Genomic DNA, 20,216 nt, shown 5'->3' with positions numbered 1-20,216 from the left:
TTTGATGTCCTTTACACTCAAACATCCGAATAACTGTCTGAGGGCTAGATTCTAGGCAGAATTTTGGATTTCCTAATGAGCTTTATTTATTTATTTTTTGAACTTTTAATTTTGTATTTAGATATAGCCAATTAACAATGCTGTGATAGTTTCAGAACGGCAGAAGGGACTCAGCCCTACATACACATGTATCCATTCTCTCCCAAACTCCCCTCCCATCCAGGCTGCCGTACAGTAGGTCCTTGCTGGTTATCCACTTTAAATATATAGCAGCATGCAAACTCCCTAAATATGCCTCCCCCTTCCTACCACCCCTGGCAAACATAAGTTCATTCTCTAAACCTGTGAGTCTTCTTTCTAATGAACTTTATTTAATTAGGTCACAGAAGCTGTGGAATCTTATCTTGTTTCCCTGGGTGTGCTGCTGTGGAAATGCATGTAGCAGCTGCGTTTGAATTTTGGTTCCCATGATGACAGGCTAGGTGAGCAAGTCAACATCTAAAGCCTCCGTTTCTGCCTCTGAATCGAGAGTCATCATCTTGCTACCTTCATCAGTGCTGTTGTAAAGATTAAGTCAAGTACTAAGACACAACAACTTTCATGAGAAAATAATGGTTCTTTCTCACTTCTTTTCATGTATTAGGATCTCTTTCACTTTAGATGTCTAAGAAACTACAAACAACCCAGTGCTTTGCTTTACTCTGTCCAAAGAAATGTTGGATCTAAATGAAAATGCCTGGTTGCCTGTTCGATTTGTTCTTAATCATAATTCCAAAGACGTCAATTTAAGAAGAAATTTTACTAATACTTTAGACACCATGGATTAATTTACGTGTTATCTTCAGCCAGAGGATTTCAGGTTAAAGCAAGAAGCAAGTAAACAAACAAACAAACAAAAAACGAATTTGATAAGTCTATGGTTTTAAAAATATGTATAATATTATTTCCCAATCCCTTCCTTGACAAAAAATGTCAAGTCCTCCAGAAGGGAAAGCAGACATACTTGCTTACAGAAGTACAAGTTTTACTCGTTCTCTTAAAAATTGTTTTCTGCACCAAAATGATTCCAAACTCGGCTCCCCACATCTTAGCAAATCAGAGAGGCCTCTTTAAAGAAACATAAGGTTTTAATTTACAAGGGATCATCTATATTTCTTTCCCAGGGCTGCACAGAAGGACTGCATTCTAAAACCAAGACAAATGCCTATATGTTCTACAAAAGTTTTCCCAGATAGTGCACACCATCTCCAATGACATAATGACAACCGAACCCAAAGCACAATCATGAGACAGCACTTTGTATTTTAAAGTGAGATTTAAGTAATATATTTAATAAAACCCCCTTTTATAGTTTAATCTTTGAATTATAAGAAAATTTGGGGTAACAACTACCTGATCTTGTTGATGATAATTCAATAATGGTGATTTTGTTTTCCTTTCATACTTTTATTTTTTTTAATGTGTTTTGTGAGATTTGTGTCTACAGAATCCATGATTCATACCTAGACCTAGTGAATATACCCATTTATATTAAATCTTTGAATCTTAACAATGTTTAAAATGTAAATTCTGACAAATGTTGGCTGAGTCAGAAAAAACAAGTTAGTTTAAGATCTTAACACAAACTGGCTATAAGTGCCCTGTAAGATAAAAGTCAACATAGTGAAATGGACTGTCTCCTTCAGTAAGTTGCCATAGGGAAAGCAATATATATTTTTAAAAGATAGACTTTTCAAAGAGAGTCTATAAATTGAGGTTCTGTGTATAAATGAATCCAAGAACCATCTCACCAGTGTCAAGAACAGATCTGAGTAAGAATGGCGGAGAAAAAATAATAAAGAAAAGACATTTAGTTTTAGAATTATTGCAAGCTTTTTAAAATGTTTTGGCAATTAAGAATTAGTTTATGTCATAATTCCTGGATTCAAGGAAATTTAAGAAGAGAGAGGTAGAAATCTATGCTGAAAGTTTACGCAGATCTCTGCAAAGACACTATAATAGGGCTCCTCGGGTGGCTCAGTGGAAAAGAATCCTTCTACCAGCACAGGAGACAAGTTCGATCCCTGATTCAGGAGGATCCCACATGCCATGGAGCAGTTGAGCCCATGCACCAAAACTGTTGAGTCTGTGCTATAGAACCTGGGAGCTACAACTACGGAGCCACACGCCACAAGTGCTGAAGCCTGCATGCCCTACAGCCCCTGCTCCGGGCGCAGCAAGAGAAGTCACCGAAATGAGAAGCCTGTGCACTAGTCCCTGCTCACCACAGCTACTCTGAGAGAGTAAAGCCCACACAGCAACCAAGACCCCAGACGCCAAAAACGAATACATAAATAAAATTAATTTTATGAAGACAATATAATAGATTCTTAGGTGATGCCTCAGAGTAAGGCAGGAATAGCATAGTCCAGTCTTTCTTTTTTTTTTCCAGCTTTCTTAATTACTACCAACTCCTGAACCAATCAATTTCCCTTCACTAGGAATTCAGATAAGGTTCGGAAACATATTAAGCCAAGTTCTCACTTTATACTCCTAACATACGAAAGTGACACAGAGGTGCCAGTCCAACCTTACAAAGTTTAGTTTTAAAATACCTTAGATCTAATCCAAGGTTTCTCATCCTGTATTATTCAGAGCATGATGTCAAGCTGTCGTGTGTGTGTGTGTGTGTGTGTGTGTGTGTGTGTGTGTGTAATCCCCAAAGTGGGAAATAGTAGGTAAGACTAGTTTTAAAAGGATTCTTAACCTCAGGACTTCTCAAAGTTTTCATTAGGCTAACATGGATCTCCAGTAAGGACATAGAGTATGGCCTTTTCCCAAACTTAGTTGAATTTTTTTTTTTTCCACAGAACATCTTTGGGGGATGATGTTGTATTTCACAGAAAAAAATTAGGAAATGCTGATACAACTCTTCAGTGAGTCCCAGCATTAATGCATCCAGATTCTGGTATAAAAGACTATGTTGAATATTGAGGAATCACCATGATCTGCACCCAGAAACCACATTTTCTTCTATAATTTTTAGAAGAGGACATGTTTACATAATGATACCAATGGAAATTCATGGACTTTGGTTACACATAAGGCTTACTCTGGCACTTCTTGGCTATGGGACCTTGAACATTACTTAACTGCTTTGAGCCTTAGATTCTTCATCTATTAACAGAAGATAATAATTACTACATATTCAGAAAGTAGTAAAGTTTAAGTGTTGTTGTTTTGTTGTTCAATTGCTAAGTCATGTATCTTTGCCACCCCATGGACTACCAGGCTTCCCTGTCCTCCACTATCTCCCAAAGGAGTTTGCTCAAACTCATGTCCATTGAGTCGGTGATGCCATCAACCATCTCACCCTCTGTCACCCCCTTCTCCTCCTGCCCTCAATCTTTCCCAGCATCAAGGTCTTCTCCAAGGAGCTGGCTCTTCAGGTCAGATGGCCAAAGTATTAGAGTTTCAGCTTCAGCATCAGTCCTTCCAATGAACACACAGGGCTGATCTCCTTTAGGATGGACCGGTTGGATCTCCTTGCAGTCCAAGGGACTCTCAAGACTCTTCTCCAGCACCACAGTTCGAAAGCATCAATTCTTTGGCGCTCAGCCTTCTTTATAGTCCGGCTTTTACATCCATACGTTACTACTGGAAAAACCGTAACTTTGACTATATGGACATTTGTTAGGCTAAGTGATCTCTCTGTTTTTTAATGCTGTCTAGGTCTGTCATAGCTTTCCTTTCAAGGAGCAGGCATCTTTTAATTTCATGGCTGCAGTCATTGTCCGTATTGATTTTGGGGGCAAGAAAATAAATCTGTCACTGCTTCCACTGTTTCCCCTTCTATTTGCCATGAAGTGATGGGACCAGATGCCGTGATCTTACTTTAAGTGTACATAGTGTATATTAAGAAAAGCAATGCCAAATACATATGGTAGGAGCTCAAAAATAAGAGCTTAACCTGTGTTGTAATCTCCAGTATTCAAGAAGACAACGCAATCCTGCCACCCACAAGCCAGCAACAAATGACTCACCTAAAAGCTCAAGGTCTGCCTGATTGCACTTGGAGCAACTGGCGTGTCCATGTCCACCCGACTGTAATTGGCACTGGTAACTATCCATATTCAACCTGATACAAGCAGTCTGGAGAAACTTCTGAAGATTTGGGAAAGGGCTGATAAAACAAGATCTTTGATAGAAGAAAACTTGACCGGTTCTGCAAGACTTCCTGATAAGCATAAGGACCTTGGCGTTTCAGAAAGCCCTGTGTCCTGGGAGTCACCTCAGAGGCACCTGCCCCCTCGCCCATCACACACTGCATGTTCCTGGGGAATCTGGCACTAAGCCATTCCTAGATGACCTGCTTCCGGGTCGGGGGTTCCTGCATAGCAGAGCAGCTCCCTTACTGCAATGTCCTGAAAAATCAGCCCCAGACACAAGGATTTGTTTTGGAAAAAAAAGAAAATTTGACTGAATCTGATGCTTGAAGAATCAGTATCAAGGAGGAAATGGGTTGTGTTTATAGTTTATACCTGATTGAAATATTTTTATCATCAAGTTCATAGTAGTTCATACTTAGTAATTTTTATCTGGATCTCAAACCCTTCCACTGTATATGAGAAAATAATATATTTTAGAGTCAAGATATGCTGTTCATATTTTCCCTCTAACATTTTATTATTCACTGCCTTCACCTCCCCAAAAGACCTTCCATAACACTAACTGTTCTTGGTTACAACCCTGAATTGTTTGTTTTTAAGAGTTTTTCCTCTGTATCATGTAGGTTTGATAAATGAAATAACATATTGGTATAAAAATAAATAGACAATCCAGGTTTAAAAAAAAAAAACTTTGGAAGATAAGTCTTGGGAAATGATTTCTTGTTTAGACAAGCCATTGAGAGAGAATGTCTACAGATGCAGATGTTGAGAGCAGACTTGTGGGCACAGTGAGGAGAGGGGGAGTGTGGGGCAAATGGAAAGAGCAGCGGGACATATATGCACTGCCACCTACGAAACAGCTAACGGGAAGCAGCTGACAGCACAGGGAGCTCAGCTCCTCCCTCTGTGACAGCCCAGAGGGGTGGGATGGCTGGGGCAGGGCGAGACAAGAGGGAGGGGATCTCTGTACACACAGTCGATTCACTTCTTTGTACGGCAGAAATTAACACAACGCTGTAAAGGAATTATATGCCAATAAAAATGTGTAATAAAAAATGCGAAGAATGATAGCTACTCAAAAGAACATGCATGCTAAGTCGCAAAGGGTCTAACTCTTCGCGACCCTATGGACTGTAGCCCGCCAGGCTCCTCTGTCCATGGGATTCTCCAGGTAAGAATACTGGAGTGGGTTCCATGCCCTCCTCCAGGGGATCTTCCATAACCAGGGATCAAGCCCATGTCTCTTCTGACTCCTGCAGTGGCAGACAGGTTCTTTACCACTAGTGCCACCTGGAAAGCCCTAAAAGAACATAAAAAGTGTTCAAATAAGTGTCTAATGAAATTTAAGCCAAACAAGGCCATTTACCCTGTAGCTCTTCCTTTAACATCTCTGGTATTTTTAACTATAAACTAAAGAAGATTAACTAGTTCCTAGACAATATTTTTGGTTCCTTCCAGTTCCATGATCTGGAAAAAAAAATGACTTTTTTTTTTCTTTTTAACTCTTTCTGCTTTTCTGAGCCTCCTCTCCAGTAAACTCCCCTGTCCAGTGGAAGATAAAACGAGCTCAAGAATTTCAAAAGGAGAGGCCAGGACGAATGGAGGAAGTAGCATCAACATATGTGCTAAAACAGATAACTGGTGAGAAGTCACTGTAGAGCACATGGAGCCCAGTCTGGCGCTCTGTGATGACCTAGAGGGACAGGATGGGCGGAGGGGAGGGAGGCTCGAGAGAGAGGGGATATATGTATACTTACAGCTGATTCACTTTGCTGTACGGCAGAAACCAACAAAACATCGTAGAGCAATTTTCCTCCAATTAAAAAAAAAATAAAAGAATGTCAAAAGAACAACTTTGGAAGCAGTACAGTGTGACCTACTGTGGGGAACAGAACTGCCTTCTGCCTAACTCCCTGTGCCCCACCCCGCTGGGGAGAAGAGGAAGCGCTTGGAGTGATGGCGGACGTTTAATGCATGTGATGCTTCTTGGTAAGTAGTACAGTAGAATAAATTCATTTTTCCCAAGCCCGGTCACCAAGAATGACCTTGAGAGAATAGAACATAAGACAGAGACATCTTTACACAGGAGGAGTGGCAGAAGAAACATGGCTTGATACAGTTTCTAAGCATGGGATGCTATCAGCAGAAGAAAGAGCATCAGGGCGGGAAGCTAGAGAAAAAGGGTCCCTGGGAGGCTTGTGGAACAGGATGCTGGGGGAGAAAATGAACGGCTATGTACCGTGAGTGCTCAAAGGACCTCAGAGAGCACCTGTGCTTCCCAACCTCCTGTTCAATATCATTTTTCATGAATTATTGCCAACACACACACAGATATACAGACTCTCATTCCCATATGATACCTGTTGTACAGCACATTATGATACCTGTTGCATTTTCTTTTAAAAATACTAGAAATCCAGAAATGGTTTAAGACAAATATGAACTTTAAAAATTTACTACATCCATGAATATTTGAAAAATAATAACATATGTATCTGAGACAAATACACATCATTTTAACAGGCAAAGATACAACAGCACAATCTTTAGAGACACCAACATACGTGATGATGAAATTCACAGTGTCCCGTCAGTATGCAGCACAAGTACACTCACCTTAAGCAGTGTCCTTTCCTTGTTTAGTTGCAAAGTCATGTCTGACTCTTTGTGACCCCATGGATTGTAGCCTGCCCCTCCTCTGTCCATGGTATTTCCCAGGCAAGAATACTGGAGTGAGTTGCCATTTCTTACTCCATGGGATTTTCCCGACCCAGGGACTGAACCCATGTCTCTTTCGTCTCCTGCATTGGCAGGCTGGTTCTTTACCACTGAGCCACTCTTTACATCTAGGCTAAAGGTTTTTTTGTTTCTTTAAATATTCATTTTTTAAATTTATTATCTGGCTATGTCGGATCTTAGTTGCATTATCCAGAATCTTCCTGTGAGGCGAATGGACTTGAGTTATGGCAAGAGGGCTGAGCTGCTCTGCCTCATGTGGGATCTAATCCCCAACCAGGGATCAAACCAGAGTTGCAAGGCAGATTCTTTACTACATGGAAGTACTGTCTAGACTAATGTTTAAGCTTCCCAATGACACTGCCCCAGGTTCCCTCTTCCCCAGTCATCCTGAAGCCACTGGTTGAATTACTGCAAACCTCAGAAAAACTCTGGGGCTCTTAAGAGTATTTGTGAATATTGATGAATTGAGCTTTTTTTCAGTGGGAACGTTATCCAGATGGAATTATCTTTTAAGATCCATCCTATGCATTATATGAGAATAAAGAATTTTACTTCCAGTTGAGTTTCATGCTTCATGATTTATTAACAAATGATTTATAAATGAGGGCTTTGTGTTCAGTCATCTCAACTCTTGGCAGGTTTGTGGTCTGAACCATTCTCAGGAATTAGATGATCAATTCAACTGCATAGATCTGGAGACCAAATTGATTAGATAGCAAATGATCAGGCCAAATATAAATTACCATTTAGTATCAACTACTATGACAATTTTAAAATGGAGTTGACATCAAATGTTTAATAAAGTGTTCAGTATAGAAAAGAACACAACAGTTATTCTCTAGCATCAGACTCACCTGGATGTCAGACTCAGGAAGGCCTAGGTGGGGCAAGAGAATCTGAATTTTTAACAAGTTCCCAAGGGCTGCTGCTAGTTCAGAGATCACAGTTTGAGGAGCACTGCTGTTTAAAAAAGAAAAGAAAAGAAAAGGCTATATTTTAGTTGAACTTAACATATCAAACAGATATGAATTATAACAATATTGTTCAGCCACCCCTGAAGCCACTCCCCACTCATGTGGGGAAAAGTCAGCCTCCACAGCTCCTTTCTGTCTGTATAATTTAGCCCAAATGTTTTCAGTTCAGTTCAGCCGCTCAGTCATGTCTCTTTGTGACCCCATGGACGGCAGCACACCAGGCCTCCCTGTCCATCACCAACTCCTGGAGCTCATTCTAACTCATGTCCATTGAGTCAGTGATGCCATCCAACCATCTCATCCTGTCATCCCTTCTCCTCCCACCTTCAATCTTTCCCAGCATCAGGGTCTTTTCAAATGAGTCAGTTCTTTGCATCGGGTGACCAAAGCATTGGAGTTTCAGCCTCAGCATCAGTCCAATGAATATTCAGGACTGATTTCCATTAGGATGATCTTGTTGGATCCCCTTGCTGTCCAAGGGACTCTCAAGAGTCTTCTCCAACACCACAGTTCAAAAGCATCAATTCTTCAGTGCTCAGCTTTCTTTATAGTCCAACTCTCACATCCATACATGACTACTGGAAAAACCATAACTTTGACTAGAGTATGGGCTAAAATTTTCTCTTGCCATAATATCTCAGCCACACCCACCGTGTCTCCCCCTTTGGCAATTTAAGCACTTTGGAGCTCCTGTCTTTTGCATCTTCCATCTACCTCACCATCAGATCCCTCCCCACCTTTTCCACTGGCTGGCTACTCTCCTGTGTTCCTTGAGCTTGTGTGTGTTTAGTGGCTCAGTCGTGTCTGACTCTTTGTGACCCATGGACTGTATTGCCCCCAGGCCCCTCTGTTCATGGAATTCTCCAGGCAAGAATACTGGAATGGGTTGCCATGCCGTCCTCCAGGGGATCTTCCCCATCCAGGGATGGAACCCCGGTCTCCTGCAATGCAGGCGGATTCTTTACCATCTGAGTCACCAGGAAAGCCCCTCCTTCAGCTTGCTGCTGCTGCTAAGTCACTTCAGTCGTGTCCGACTCTGTGTGACCCCATAGACGGCAGCCCATCAGGCTTCACCGTCCCTGGGATTCTCCAGGCAAGAACACTGGAGTGGGTTGCCATTTCCTTCTCCAATGCATGAAAGTGAAAAGTGAAAGTGAAGTCATTCAGTCCTGTCCAACTCTTAGAGACCCATGGACTTCAGCTTAGGGATGTGCATTTAGAGAACTGATCTTCATCTCTGTGCCCTGCTGCCCTGTAAGGCTAGGCCAGGTCTGGCCTATCTGTGTATTCTACTACCTAACAGTGCTTCTAGGACAATAGGAGCTTGGTAAGTATTTATTAAACAAATGAATGGATAAACAAAAGACAGAAAATAACTATAGGAAAGGATCCCAAGAGACAGTCTAATCATAGGCCCACAAAACCTAGGTAGAATTAATGATACGGTGGCATTTTATTGATAAAACTGAGTCACTGGTTAGACCATTACTTGAAAATATCTTACAGGAAAACAACAACAAGGATGTAAGTGGGCTGAATTGTTTTGTTTTTTTGAACTGGCATCCCGCTGTTCTCCGTCTGAGTGGAACACCATTCTGCAGCCCAACCCAACTGGCCCAGGTCTGACCCTTGCACACTTCCCCCGGAGCCGTGGGCGTACCGGCCTGTGGAAGCCTCCCTGAAGCTCCCCAGGGTCCAGGCTGCCCCCAAGCCCAGCTTTGCCCTGAACCCCCTCTGGAGTCTCAGGCATCCAGAACTCTCTCCTCCTTGGTAGGGCTCTCAAGTTTTTCTCTCGAAATATTTAATGGGTAGTTTCCCTTTGCTTCTGTTTCTGGATTGATAAAAAGGAGAAAAAAGGAGTTTGACTACAGAAAAGATAGTAACAGCGGACAGTAGATCTGGCTTTACTTTTTAAATGCTATCGAAGTTTGTGTTTGGTTGTGGTGGTTTTTCATCTGACGGCGATCCGGCGAACTTCTTGGGGGAAACGGCGCGCCCAAAGCCCGCCAAGCCCAGCCTGAGAGCTCTAGGATTTGAGAGTAATATTTTAAATAAAACCTCGACAGATACAAACTCGAAGGAAGCCGTGCGTTCCTTAAGTCAAAGGAATCTATTCGGATCGAAGTGCTCGGTCTGCTGTTTGTAACCAGCGTTCAGAGCAGGATTTTTAAACACAAAAATGGATAAAAGAAAAGCTAAATCGCGCGGTCGGCCGACTCCTATTCATTATCTCCAGCAGCATATGGGACCATTCTCCTACTTGTCCGCGCCCTTTCTTCCGCAAAAGCAAAAGCAACCAAGCCTGTCCCGCTTCATAGCAAACCCACTCTTTGTGCCGGAGCGGTGCCTCGGCCACCGCTCCCCCTCCCGCCTCCTCCTTCTCCCGCCCGCCGCCGACTTTCGCTCTGGGAAGCAGGCGGCTGGGGCCCTTTGCGCCGGGAAGCCAGTGCAGCGATTGGGCGACGGTCCCTGAGCCTCCAGCTCCGCGTCGGTTTCAAGGCTCCTCCCTCCTGGTGAAAGACAGACTGCGGGGCGCCTGGAAACCGGTCGGAGGGCGCGCGAGGGAGAGGAGAGCGAGCGAGTTGAGGGATTGACACAAATGGTCAGGCGGCGGCGGCGGAGGAGGAGGCGGAGGCTCAGGGGGGAGCCGAGGCTGCTGGGTTGCCGAGAGTTGCGCGCTCTACCCGGCCGCCGCCACTAGCGCGGCGCCGCTTGCCAGGAGCCAGCTAGCCGAGGGCCAGGAAGGCGGGACGCGACCCTCGGCGCGCCCGAGCCACCCGGGCTCTCCCCGCAGCCCGCGCTTCATGAATCGCAAGTTTCCGCGGCGGCGGCGGCTGCGGGACGCGGAGCGGGAGCCGGGGGAGCGGGCCGAGCACGGCTCGGGCTCGACGGAGGGCACCGGCGGGGAGGAGATCGCCCCGGCCGCAGGGGGAGCATCCTCCAGCCGCGCCACAGCCAGTTTCAGCCGAGCGGCGCCAAGAAAGGAGCCGAGAAAGTATGGCTGAGGAGGAGGCGCCTAAGAAGTCCCGAGCCGCCGGGGGCGGCGGCGGCGGCGGGAGCTGGGAACTTTGTGCTGGGGCGCTCCGCACTGTACCGGCGGCGGAAGGGAGCGGGGACGCGGGCAGCCGCCGCCGCCCCGCGGCTGACTCCCGGCGCTTGGCGCGTCGGCTACTACTACTGCTTTGGCTGCTGGAGGCTCCGCTGCTGCTGGGGGTCCGGGCGCAGGCGGCCGGCCAGGGGCCCGGGCCGGGGCAGCAGCCCCCGCCGCCTCAGCAACAGCAGAGCGGGCAGCAGTACAACGGCGAGCGGGGCATCTCTATACCGGACCACGGTTACTGCCAGCCCATTTCCATCCCGCTGTGCACCGACATCGCGTACAATCAGACCATCATGCCCAACCTGCTGGGCCACACGAACCAGGAGGATGCGGGCCTCGAGGTGCACCAGTTCTACCCGCTGGTGAAGGTGCAGTGCTCCGCCGAGCTCAAGTTTTTCCTGTGCTCCATGTACGCGCCCGTGTGCACCGTGCTGGAGCAGGCTCTGCCGCCCTGCCGCTCGCTGTGCGAGCGCGCGCGCCAGGGCTGCGAGGCGCTCATGAACAAGTTCGGCTTCCAGTGGCCCGACACGCTCAAGTGCGAGAAGTTCCCGGTGCACGGCGCCGGCGAGCTGTGCGTGGGCCAGAACACGTCGGACAAGGGCACCCCGACGCCCTCGCTGCTGCCCGAGTTCTGGACTAGCAACCCCCAGCACGGAGGCGGAGGTCACCGGGGCGGCGGCTTCGCGGGGGGCGCCGGAGCTTCGGAGCGAGGCAAGTTCTCGTGCCCGCGCGCCCTCAAGGTGCCCTCCTACCTCAACTACCACTTCCTGGGGGAGAAGGACTGCGGCGCCCCCTGCGAACCGACCAAGGTGTACGGGCTCATGTACTTCGGGCCCGAGGAGCTGCGCTTCTCACGCACCTGGATCGGCATCTGGTCAGTACTGTGCTGCGCCTCCACGCTCTTCACCGTGCTTACCTACCTGGTGGACATGCGGCGCTTCAGCTACCCTGAGCGGCCCATCATCTTCCTGTCGGGCTGCTACACGGCGGTGGCCGTGGCCTACATTGCCGGCTTCCTGCTGGAGGACCGGGTGGTGTGTAACGACAAGTTCGCGGAGGACGGGGCGCGCACCGTGGCGCAGGGGACCAAGAAGGAGGGCTGCACCATCCTCTTCATGATGCTCTACTTCTTCAGCATGGCCAGCTCCATCTGGTGGGTGATCCTGTCGCTCACCTGGTTCCTGGCAGCCGGCATGAAGTGGGGCCACGAAGCTATCGAGGCGAACTCGCAGTATTTTCACCTGGCCGCCTGGGCCGTGCCGGCCATCAAGACCATCACCATTCTGGCGCTGGGCCAGGTGGACGGTGATGTGCTAAGCGGGGTGTGCTTCGTGGGGCTCAACAACGTGGACGCTCTGCGCGGCTTCGTGCTGGCGCCCCTCTTCGTGTACCTGTTCATCGGCACGTCGTTCCTCCTGGCCGGCTTCGTGTCCCTCTTCCGCATTCGCACCATCATGAAGCACGACGGCACCAAGACGGAGAAGCTGGAGAAGCTCATGGTGCGCATCGGCGTCTTCAGCGTTCTCTACACTGTGCCGGCCACCATCGTCATCGCCTGCTACTTCTACGAGCAGGCCTTCCGGGACCAGTGGGAGCGCAGCTGGGTGGCCCAGAGCTGCAAGAGCTATGCCATCCCCTGCCCCCACCTCCAGGCGGGCGGCGCCCCGCCGCACCCGCCCATGAGCCCCGACTTCACAGTCTTCATGATCAAGTACCTTATGACCCTCATCGTGGGCATCACGTCAGGCTTCTGGATCTGGTCCGGCAAGACCCTCAACTCCTGGAGGAAGTTCTACACTCGGCTTACCAACAGCAAACAGGGGGAGACCACCGTCTGAGACCGGGGACTCAGCCGGTCGCCAGCCCTCGGCCTGGTCCCAGCCCCCTTGGCCCTGTGGAATCCTGGCCAAGTCTGGCTACTCTCCCTAGCCATTCACTGCTTTAACAAGTCTCCTGCAAAAGCTTCTGTCCCCGGGGGCACAGGGACCCGAGGGCCCAACTGCCAGAGGCGGGGGGGATGGACAGACCTTTCTTGCTCTGGTACCAGGACTGTACGCTTTTATGACTTGTAAATAGCCTGTGTAAGATTTTTGTAAGTATATTTGTATTTAAATGACCGTTCACGCGTTTTTCTTTTACTCTCCTTGTTTGTTTGTTTGTTTAATTTTAATTATTTCGGGCGGTTTGACCATTTTTCCTTCTAGCCCTTTTCAGAGCAGCACAGATAGAAAACCACAGCGCAGCGCTCGGAGCTTCTGCGGGTGCTGGCGCGCCCCTCCCTGCAGCGGGTGGGGAGCGCCTGGGCCGCGCCGCCTGGGTCTCTTCCCCGCTCCTTTCTGCTCCCTCCCTCCCTTTCCTTGCTAGGGTCGGGACTCTTTCAGGTACAAAGGTATTCCACAAAGCTTCCACATCGGAAGGTGGGCCCCGGCCGATCCCAAGTCTGCTCTTGTCCGGAGCCAAATTGCCAAGAGGGGCCCTTAGACTATCCGAAGCTGAACTTTTCACAGTCCAGAACCTTCCCCGGCTTCTAGGAGGCCCACGGATGTGGGCAGGGGCAGCCCCGGGCTCCTTGGCTCAGGCCTCCAACGCCCAGACACTCCCTCCTTCCAACTAAGTTGGTTAGAGGGTGAGTGGGGTAACCAATGCCAAACTTTTTTAAGTCTCATTTTTGGTGGATGAGCTCATTTCATTCTCTAGCGTCTAAAACCTGGTATGGGTTTGGGCAGCGTCATGGAAAGATGTGGTTACTGAGATTTGGGGAAGAGGCATGGAGCTTTGTGTGGGTTGGGAGAGACAATTCTAATTGCATACGGATACCTGGCAAACTGCCTCTTAAGATTGAGAGCACCCCTGTTTAGATTTACCTTTCTGAAAAGTGGAAACACTAGGTCACCTGGAAAGCTTTGTTAAGGAGCTGATGATCTTTGCTTTCCTTAACAGGAGAGCAAGACCGTAAACTGAATATGAAAACTTGAAGGAGATTTCAGTGTAATGGATGTCCTCAAAATGAAGTGGTACTTTATTTTCAATCAAATAATAATTAGACATATGTCAGAAAGTTTAAAATGTACATTGTACATTTGTACATTGTAACATATGATTATTATTCAACAACACATTCTGAGGGAGGAACAATCCACATCACTAATAATAACCTGGTAAGATTCCATGAAGTAAAGGAGGTGGAATAATTGATGGGATTAGCCACCGAAATAAACAAAATATGGGCATGTATGCTAAAGGGAGAATCTGTGCTGCGGGTCTTCTGCACTAAATCCTGTGTGTTCCTTTTTGGATTTACAGAAATGTGCCCAATGTAATCTTTCAAAGCCATTTAAAAATATTCACTTTAGTTCTCTGTGAAAAAGAGGAGAAAAGCAATCTTCCTGATTGTATTGTTTTAAACTTGTAAGAGTTTTATAAAAATGCCCGTACTTAGGACATAAATCTATCTATGTCTGTCATACCCTAAAATGACAATGCTCGTTGAATTTGGTATGCATTTATTCTGTTCACTATCACAAAATCATCTATATTTATAGAGGAATAGAAGTTTATATATATATATATAATACCATATTTTTAATTTCACAAATAAAAAAAATCAAAGTTTTGTACAAAATTCTATGATTTTTGCGCCTGAAAATAATAGAGCTGAAACTGTCTACACTATGCACTAACTGTCTTTACATTGTATAGTGTCTGTAGGCAAACCCACAGTATATAAATTCAGGAATTCAATGAAAAAGTCTATCTTTAAACCTTCAGACCAGTCCTTCCAAAAAATTAACTGGCTTCCATTGTAGTGATTGATGATGTGAAGTCCCTAGACAAGATCTGTTTCCATGACACAAACAATATAACAGAAGTTTGCAAATTATTTCCTTACCTGCAGAAGATTATTAAAAAGAAAACTCTAATTTTATGATAGCTTTTTTTCTGTAAAGAATAAATTTACATAACTTTCTATAATATGGAGGTTGATTTTTAAATCATCAGCCATCATCTTTGTCACAATTTTTATGAGGTGTTATCTTATATTTGGATATTCCGAAACCATAAACAGGCAATCAATAAATGGTTACCTGTGTGTTTATAAGCATTTTAAGCAGCAGTTAGGTGGATAAGGCTGTTTTGTTGTTTGTTTCTGAAGACCCATTTTTATATTGTTCAAAGAACTTGCCCTAGAGGAATTATCTGGTTGGTCTACTCTTAGAATTTATATAAATGTATAATATGTAGTGTATATAAGTATATATCTATGTCTATATATAAAATATACACATATACACACTAATTTTTATAAATTAAAGATACAAAGTTTACTTATATATTTTACAATATGGAAATAAGGTTATGAGAAAAGGAGAATTCCAGATGGAAAACCTCAAATACCTTTGGAAAATAAGTCTCTTATCCCTTTATGCACTAAAAATACCTATATTAAATTTTCTCATGAAAACATTTTGTGATAAAATGACAAGGGGCTGAAATGAAGACCTTTAATACAATAGAGTTAGTTTCATGGTTGTAAGGCAGTTGTCACATAAGTCATCATCATCATTTTAAGGCAGATGACAAAATTAAATCTAACTGAAAATAAGAGCATTCAATTTCAATTACCAAGGTGCAATTTTATGTTTCTTTTTCTTTGTTACATTAATCTAGTATTAGACGATATTGAAGAAGGTTTTATTGTATAGGCACATGAAAAATAACAATGCTTAGGCTAAGTTAAAAACATCTTCTCACTAGATAATTCAACAGATAATTTCTGGAAACAAATTTAAGATTATTAGTCTATCCAAATAATAAATATAAAGCATTCTTATTATAGGTGTTCTTAAAATGATGTAACTATAAATTTAATGCAGACAGGTTTTATAATGCTAGCTTTAAGCAACTTTAAAAGACAGTTTTAAGTCACCACCAGGCTTTGTTTTTAGAAAACAACTTTTAAATTGTGTAGCATATAAAAAAGCCAATGTATTCTTTTGTTTCTTGTAACAGTGATGGCAAAATAAGACTTGCCTGAAAAACCATAAAGCTACTGGGAATATGGTCCCATTCATAAGCTGTTTCCATGACAAACCCTATTTTCAAATTATTTGGTTTGCCTATTTTATTTTTTTAAGCCAGCTATCAATTGGAGTCAATTTTCCCCCTTACAGTGTGTGTGCTTGGTTCAGCTTTTGTAGTAAATCTATGCATAGTATGAAAGCTTTCTAATGCTCTGTTTAAAAAAAAAAAAAAAAAAGGCCAGTTTTTACTTATATTTTGTGGGGGGCAGAAAGTCGTATTTTTAATCTCAAAGCCAGTCAGTGTCAAACATATGCAAAACAGCTGGACTGGATTTTTCGGTTTGTCTGAGGCAGTCACTTGTTAGCCTGAGTTGGTCTTGGTTCTTTTGTCTCCTCAGAGCACTGAAGCCTTCCGCTGTAGTTGTCATTCTCAGTCTAGCAGTGAACTAGGAAAGGAGACCACAGTGAGGAGTTGGTGGCCAATTAAAAAAAATGCCTAAACCACAAACCATTTCAGGACTTGAGTGACTTCAGATCACTTTCCATGATACCATGTTTCAATCCTGGTACATATTTATTTTTTTAAAGGATGTCATATTTTTCAGTGTGTATTTGTGTTCATCTTCAGCTGCTCTTTTATTGCTTTCTCATCCATCTGTTGGCTATAAGCCAGATTTTATGTAATGTACATGCAATTAATTGAAACCAGTGTTATGGCACTGGATAGCTCTGATACATTTCTGATTATAATGTTCTGTGTAACTGGGGCCTAAGAGATAGTCAAAATGTGATCATTACATATGTCTTGAGGTGGACACTAGGAATATTGTCAATAAATACTTCATGGAATATATTAATACAAACATAAAAGTCTTGCAGGATTAAGCTGTAGAAATAAAAATAAGATGTGGACTACATATAAGAGTTCCCCAGTTACATTACTAAAAAGGAATTGTGATACAACCTTAAATTCAAGACTTATTTTAAGACCCTTACATTTGAAATGGGGTCTTACAAGGGAAAGGCCAAACATGATAAAGTTAATTCTGGTGAGTAGTAGGATTTATATCCATATTTTGAACTGTTGGCAGATACCTTTAGAATTTGTGAAACAGTTTTTGAGCTTCATGACTCAGAATTCTGTAAAACTTCTGGGGCTTAAATATTTCTATTCAGTTTGGTCATAACTTTGACAATGGATGGATAAAACCATAACTCTAGTGACAAAACAAATTATTGGTAACCTGGTGATAAAAAGAGAGACTCCAGACTAATTTTCTTAAGTTTTATCATGAGCTGTGGTGACACGTGTCTCTACTCCATTACAGAATCAAGTTCCTGTTTAATAACACTTCCATTGGGGACTTTTGTTTATAAGTTGGTTTGGGAGCCTAATAATGGATCAAATAAAAGGATTTATCTCAGAAATCTTTCTCATGTAATGGATAGGATCAAGTATAATCTATATCTTACAATGAACATATAATAAATATTCTAAAGGTTATCATCAGTTTTATAGGTCAAGCTGATTCTTAAAATTGTTTGAAAAGATAACATTTTCCAAAAGCAGTTTCTCTAAATAAATCCTTTTAAGATAGTGATATTCTAAAAAGGTATAATTTTGAGTGATAAAAATAAAATGACACAATTTTCTAAAGGAATCATTAATACACTAGTTGAATGTCATATTTATATAGTTAATAATCCTAAAAACAAAGTACTAGAATAGCACTGATTTGCACATTTTATACACGCATGCTACTTTTTAAATCAATTTGCTTGAAGACAATTTTTAGCTTTTAAAATTGGTAATATGCATATTTCATATAAAGATGATCTCAAGAAATTTCATTCACAATATAGGCTTTCAAAACATGTTCACAGGACTAGAGTGATTACCATGAAAAGGAAACACTATTGCTGTTTCGAGATAGTTCTCAGTGGCCTGGATTTCTTTTCTTTCCTTTCCTTTTTAAAATCCAAGTATCCTCTAATTTGTGGATATCTCCATGTTTCAGATCTCTATACCTGTTTGAATTAAATTTGCAGGGGAATAACTGCAGGATCCCCCCATAGACAAAGTGTGGCCTTTAGTTCTTTTCAAGTTGGCAGCGTGTCCTTGCTTAAATGAAGCACTCAGAGACAGACTGTTCTCTTGCCCTTGGAAATGCTCATCTTCACAAACACAGCAGCAAATACCTGGAAGTCATACAGGCTAGTTAAATGTATATTCCAAATGCCAAGTGCTACTTGATTGTTAGAAAACAGAGAGTTTTTTTTTACTTTAAAGGCAGATTTAGATACTGTTCTTGACCTTATCTTTCCAGCTCTTGGAAGATACTTTCTAAAAGTTGGCTTCAATAAATATTCTGTCAAAAACTCATAAGTCAGACTGGGTACCACTGTTTGGGTTTGTCCAGGACTGAGGAATTTCTCGGGATGTGGGATTTTCAGTGGTAAAACCAGGAAAGTCCTGGGCAAACTGGGATGATGGATCAAATTGTGCTTCCAAGATAGAGTAAAAGCTGTGGCAGTCACCAGTCCAGCATTAAAACTATTCCACTGTAGTTTTAGCCTCATTCATTACTGTATGAAAAGCCAGTGAATACAGCCCTTTGTAACTGATCTTAACAGTGAGTACCAATCACCAGAGGCTGAGTGGAACATGAAGGTATATTGGAACAAACCACACTGATATCTTGGCCATTCTGTCTCTGCCTTCTGGAGAAATGGGGCACAGAGATAGAAACTGAAGTGGCCACTTGGAGCCCTGTTCTTGCTGCTTATGAAACCAGGTCAAGTAGCTATTTTTATAAAAGACTCTCAAAAGTATTCCTTTGGAATACAATGTTTTGTTTTGTTTTGTTTTCTGATTGATGTTAGAGTTTATCAGATTGTAAGGAATTGTTAGACTTTTGCATATGGTTTTCTTTCTTTTATTTTTCTGTCAGTACAGTTCACTGTAATGAGATTACAAACTCAAGCAGGGATCACCCCAATGGCCATACATCAACACTTAATTGTCATACTTCTTTTCAGAGGTAAATAGGTTTAGAACCCATGTTTTCCCCCCAAATGAAAAGTTGTATCTACAGGAATGAAAAAGAAGTAAATAAATTTAAAATTCTATGGTGATTATTGGGAGTTGGAAGAAGTAGGGTGTGGACTGGGAAATCCATGGCATTCTGATATCTATTTGCACGGAGCTCTTCAAATTGGTCTACACCTTTTTATATTGACTTCATCCTTCTTGTCATCCTTCTGATTCATCCATTCCTATCAATCTTCTTGTAAATACACATAAATTTTCACTGCCTTTGTTGCTGAACCAAAACACCATTCTTGCTATCTTTGAATTAAACTCGATGTAAAGAAATAAAAAGATGTGCAGATAATGTAATTATTTCAGGAGGTACCTACACATTTGACTCTAAAGCCAAAGTTCTCAATAGGGAGCAATTTTGGCCCCAGGAGATATTTGGCAATATCTGGACTCCTTTTCAACTGTCATAACTGAGGGGTAGAGTTACTATGGGCATTTAGTGAGTAGAGGCCAGGCAGGATACCAGACATTTCACATGTACACAACAGCCCCTAACAACAAACAACTATCTGATTCCAAGTGCAAAAGTTGAGAAACGCTGCTTTAGAGAAATACTTAAAATTGTGAACACATATTTTTAAATAATTAAACATTACATTTATGAAATAGGATTGAGAAAAATATGGATTTACTTGTGCCTCCAGCATGGGCTTTACTTTTGACTTGCAAACATTGTAAACATTGATGAATAGCCTGATGACATTGTATCGCAGTCATAGGCAATGTCTTCATCTGCTTAGGCTGCTGTAACAAAATACCATGGAGTGGGTGGCTTAAACAACAGGCAGCTATTTCTCATACATAGTTCTGAGGTCTGGGAAGTCCAAGATCAAGATGCCAGAGATAAATTTCCTTAAGTATGGAACCCTCCCTCCACATACCTACACGGTGGGGATCAGGATTTCAACATACGAATTTTGTGGGGAAGCAAACATTCAGCTCATAACAGTCAATAAAATAAATGCTGCTTTTATTACTTCAATCTAGACAAGGACACAGAGTATCATAATTTTAGTGGGGGGAAAAATCTGTAAATTAGTTTATTGGAAAATCTCTTTAAAGTGTTAGTATTATGCTATTATTCCTCATATTTCACATTTCCAGTTTCTTTATGCAGGTCCCTGCATCACTGAA

The 20,216-nt window shown here is 43.2% G+C and overlaps 1 protein-coding gene and 1 long non-coding RNA gene across 2 annotated transcripts; one reads left to right on the top strand and one right to left on the bottom strand.

The window, feature by feature from the left end:
* Positions 1–4,096: 4,096 nt before the first annotated feature.
* On the bottom strand, positions 4,097–7,835 carry LOC138987557 (uncharacterized). The gene is made up of 3 exons (XR_011463913.1): positions 7,742–7,835; positions 5,906–5,961; positions 4,097–5,448 (listed from the first exon to the last, which is right to left on the bottom strand). It is a non-coding gene; the product is annotated as an uncharacterized lncRNA (long non-coding RNA).
* A 2,552-nt stretch (positions 7,836–10,387) lies between these two features.
* FZD1 (frizzled class receptor 1) lies at positions 10,388–19,310 on the top strand. The gene has a single exon (XM_005902243.3). The coding sequence runs from the start codon at positions 10,859–10,861 to the stop codon at positions 12,794–12,796; it is 1,938 nt and encodes a 645-aa protein (XP_005902305.3). The 5' UTR covers positions 10,388–10,858; the 3' UTR covers positions 12,797–19,310.
* Positions 19,311–20,216: the final 906 nt, after the last annotated feature.

Source organism: Bos mutus, chromosome 4 (assembly GCF_027580195.1).
Source record: "Bos mutus isolate GX-2022 chromosome 4, NWIPB_WYAK_1.1, whole genome shotgun sequence".
Classification (NCBI taxonomy): Eukaryota; Metazoa; Chordata; class Mammalia; order Artiodactyla; family Bovidae; genus Bos; species Bos mutus.
Note: the sequence above shows the minus strand (reverse complement) of the source record. Positions and strands in the feature narration are given on the sequence as shown.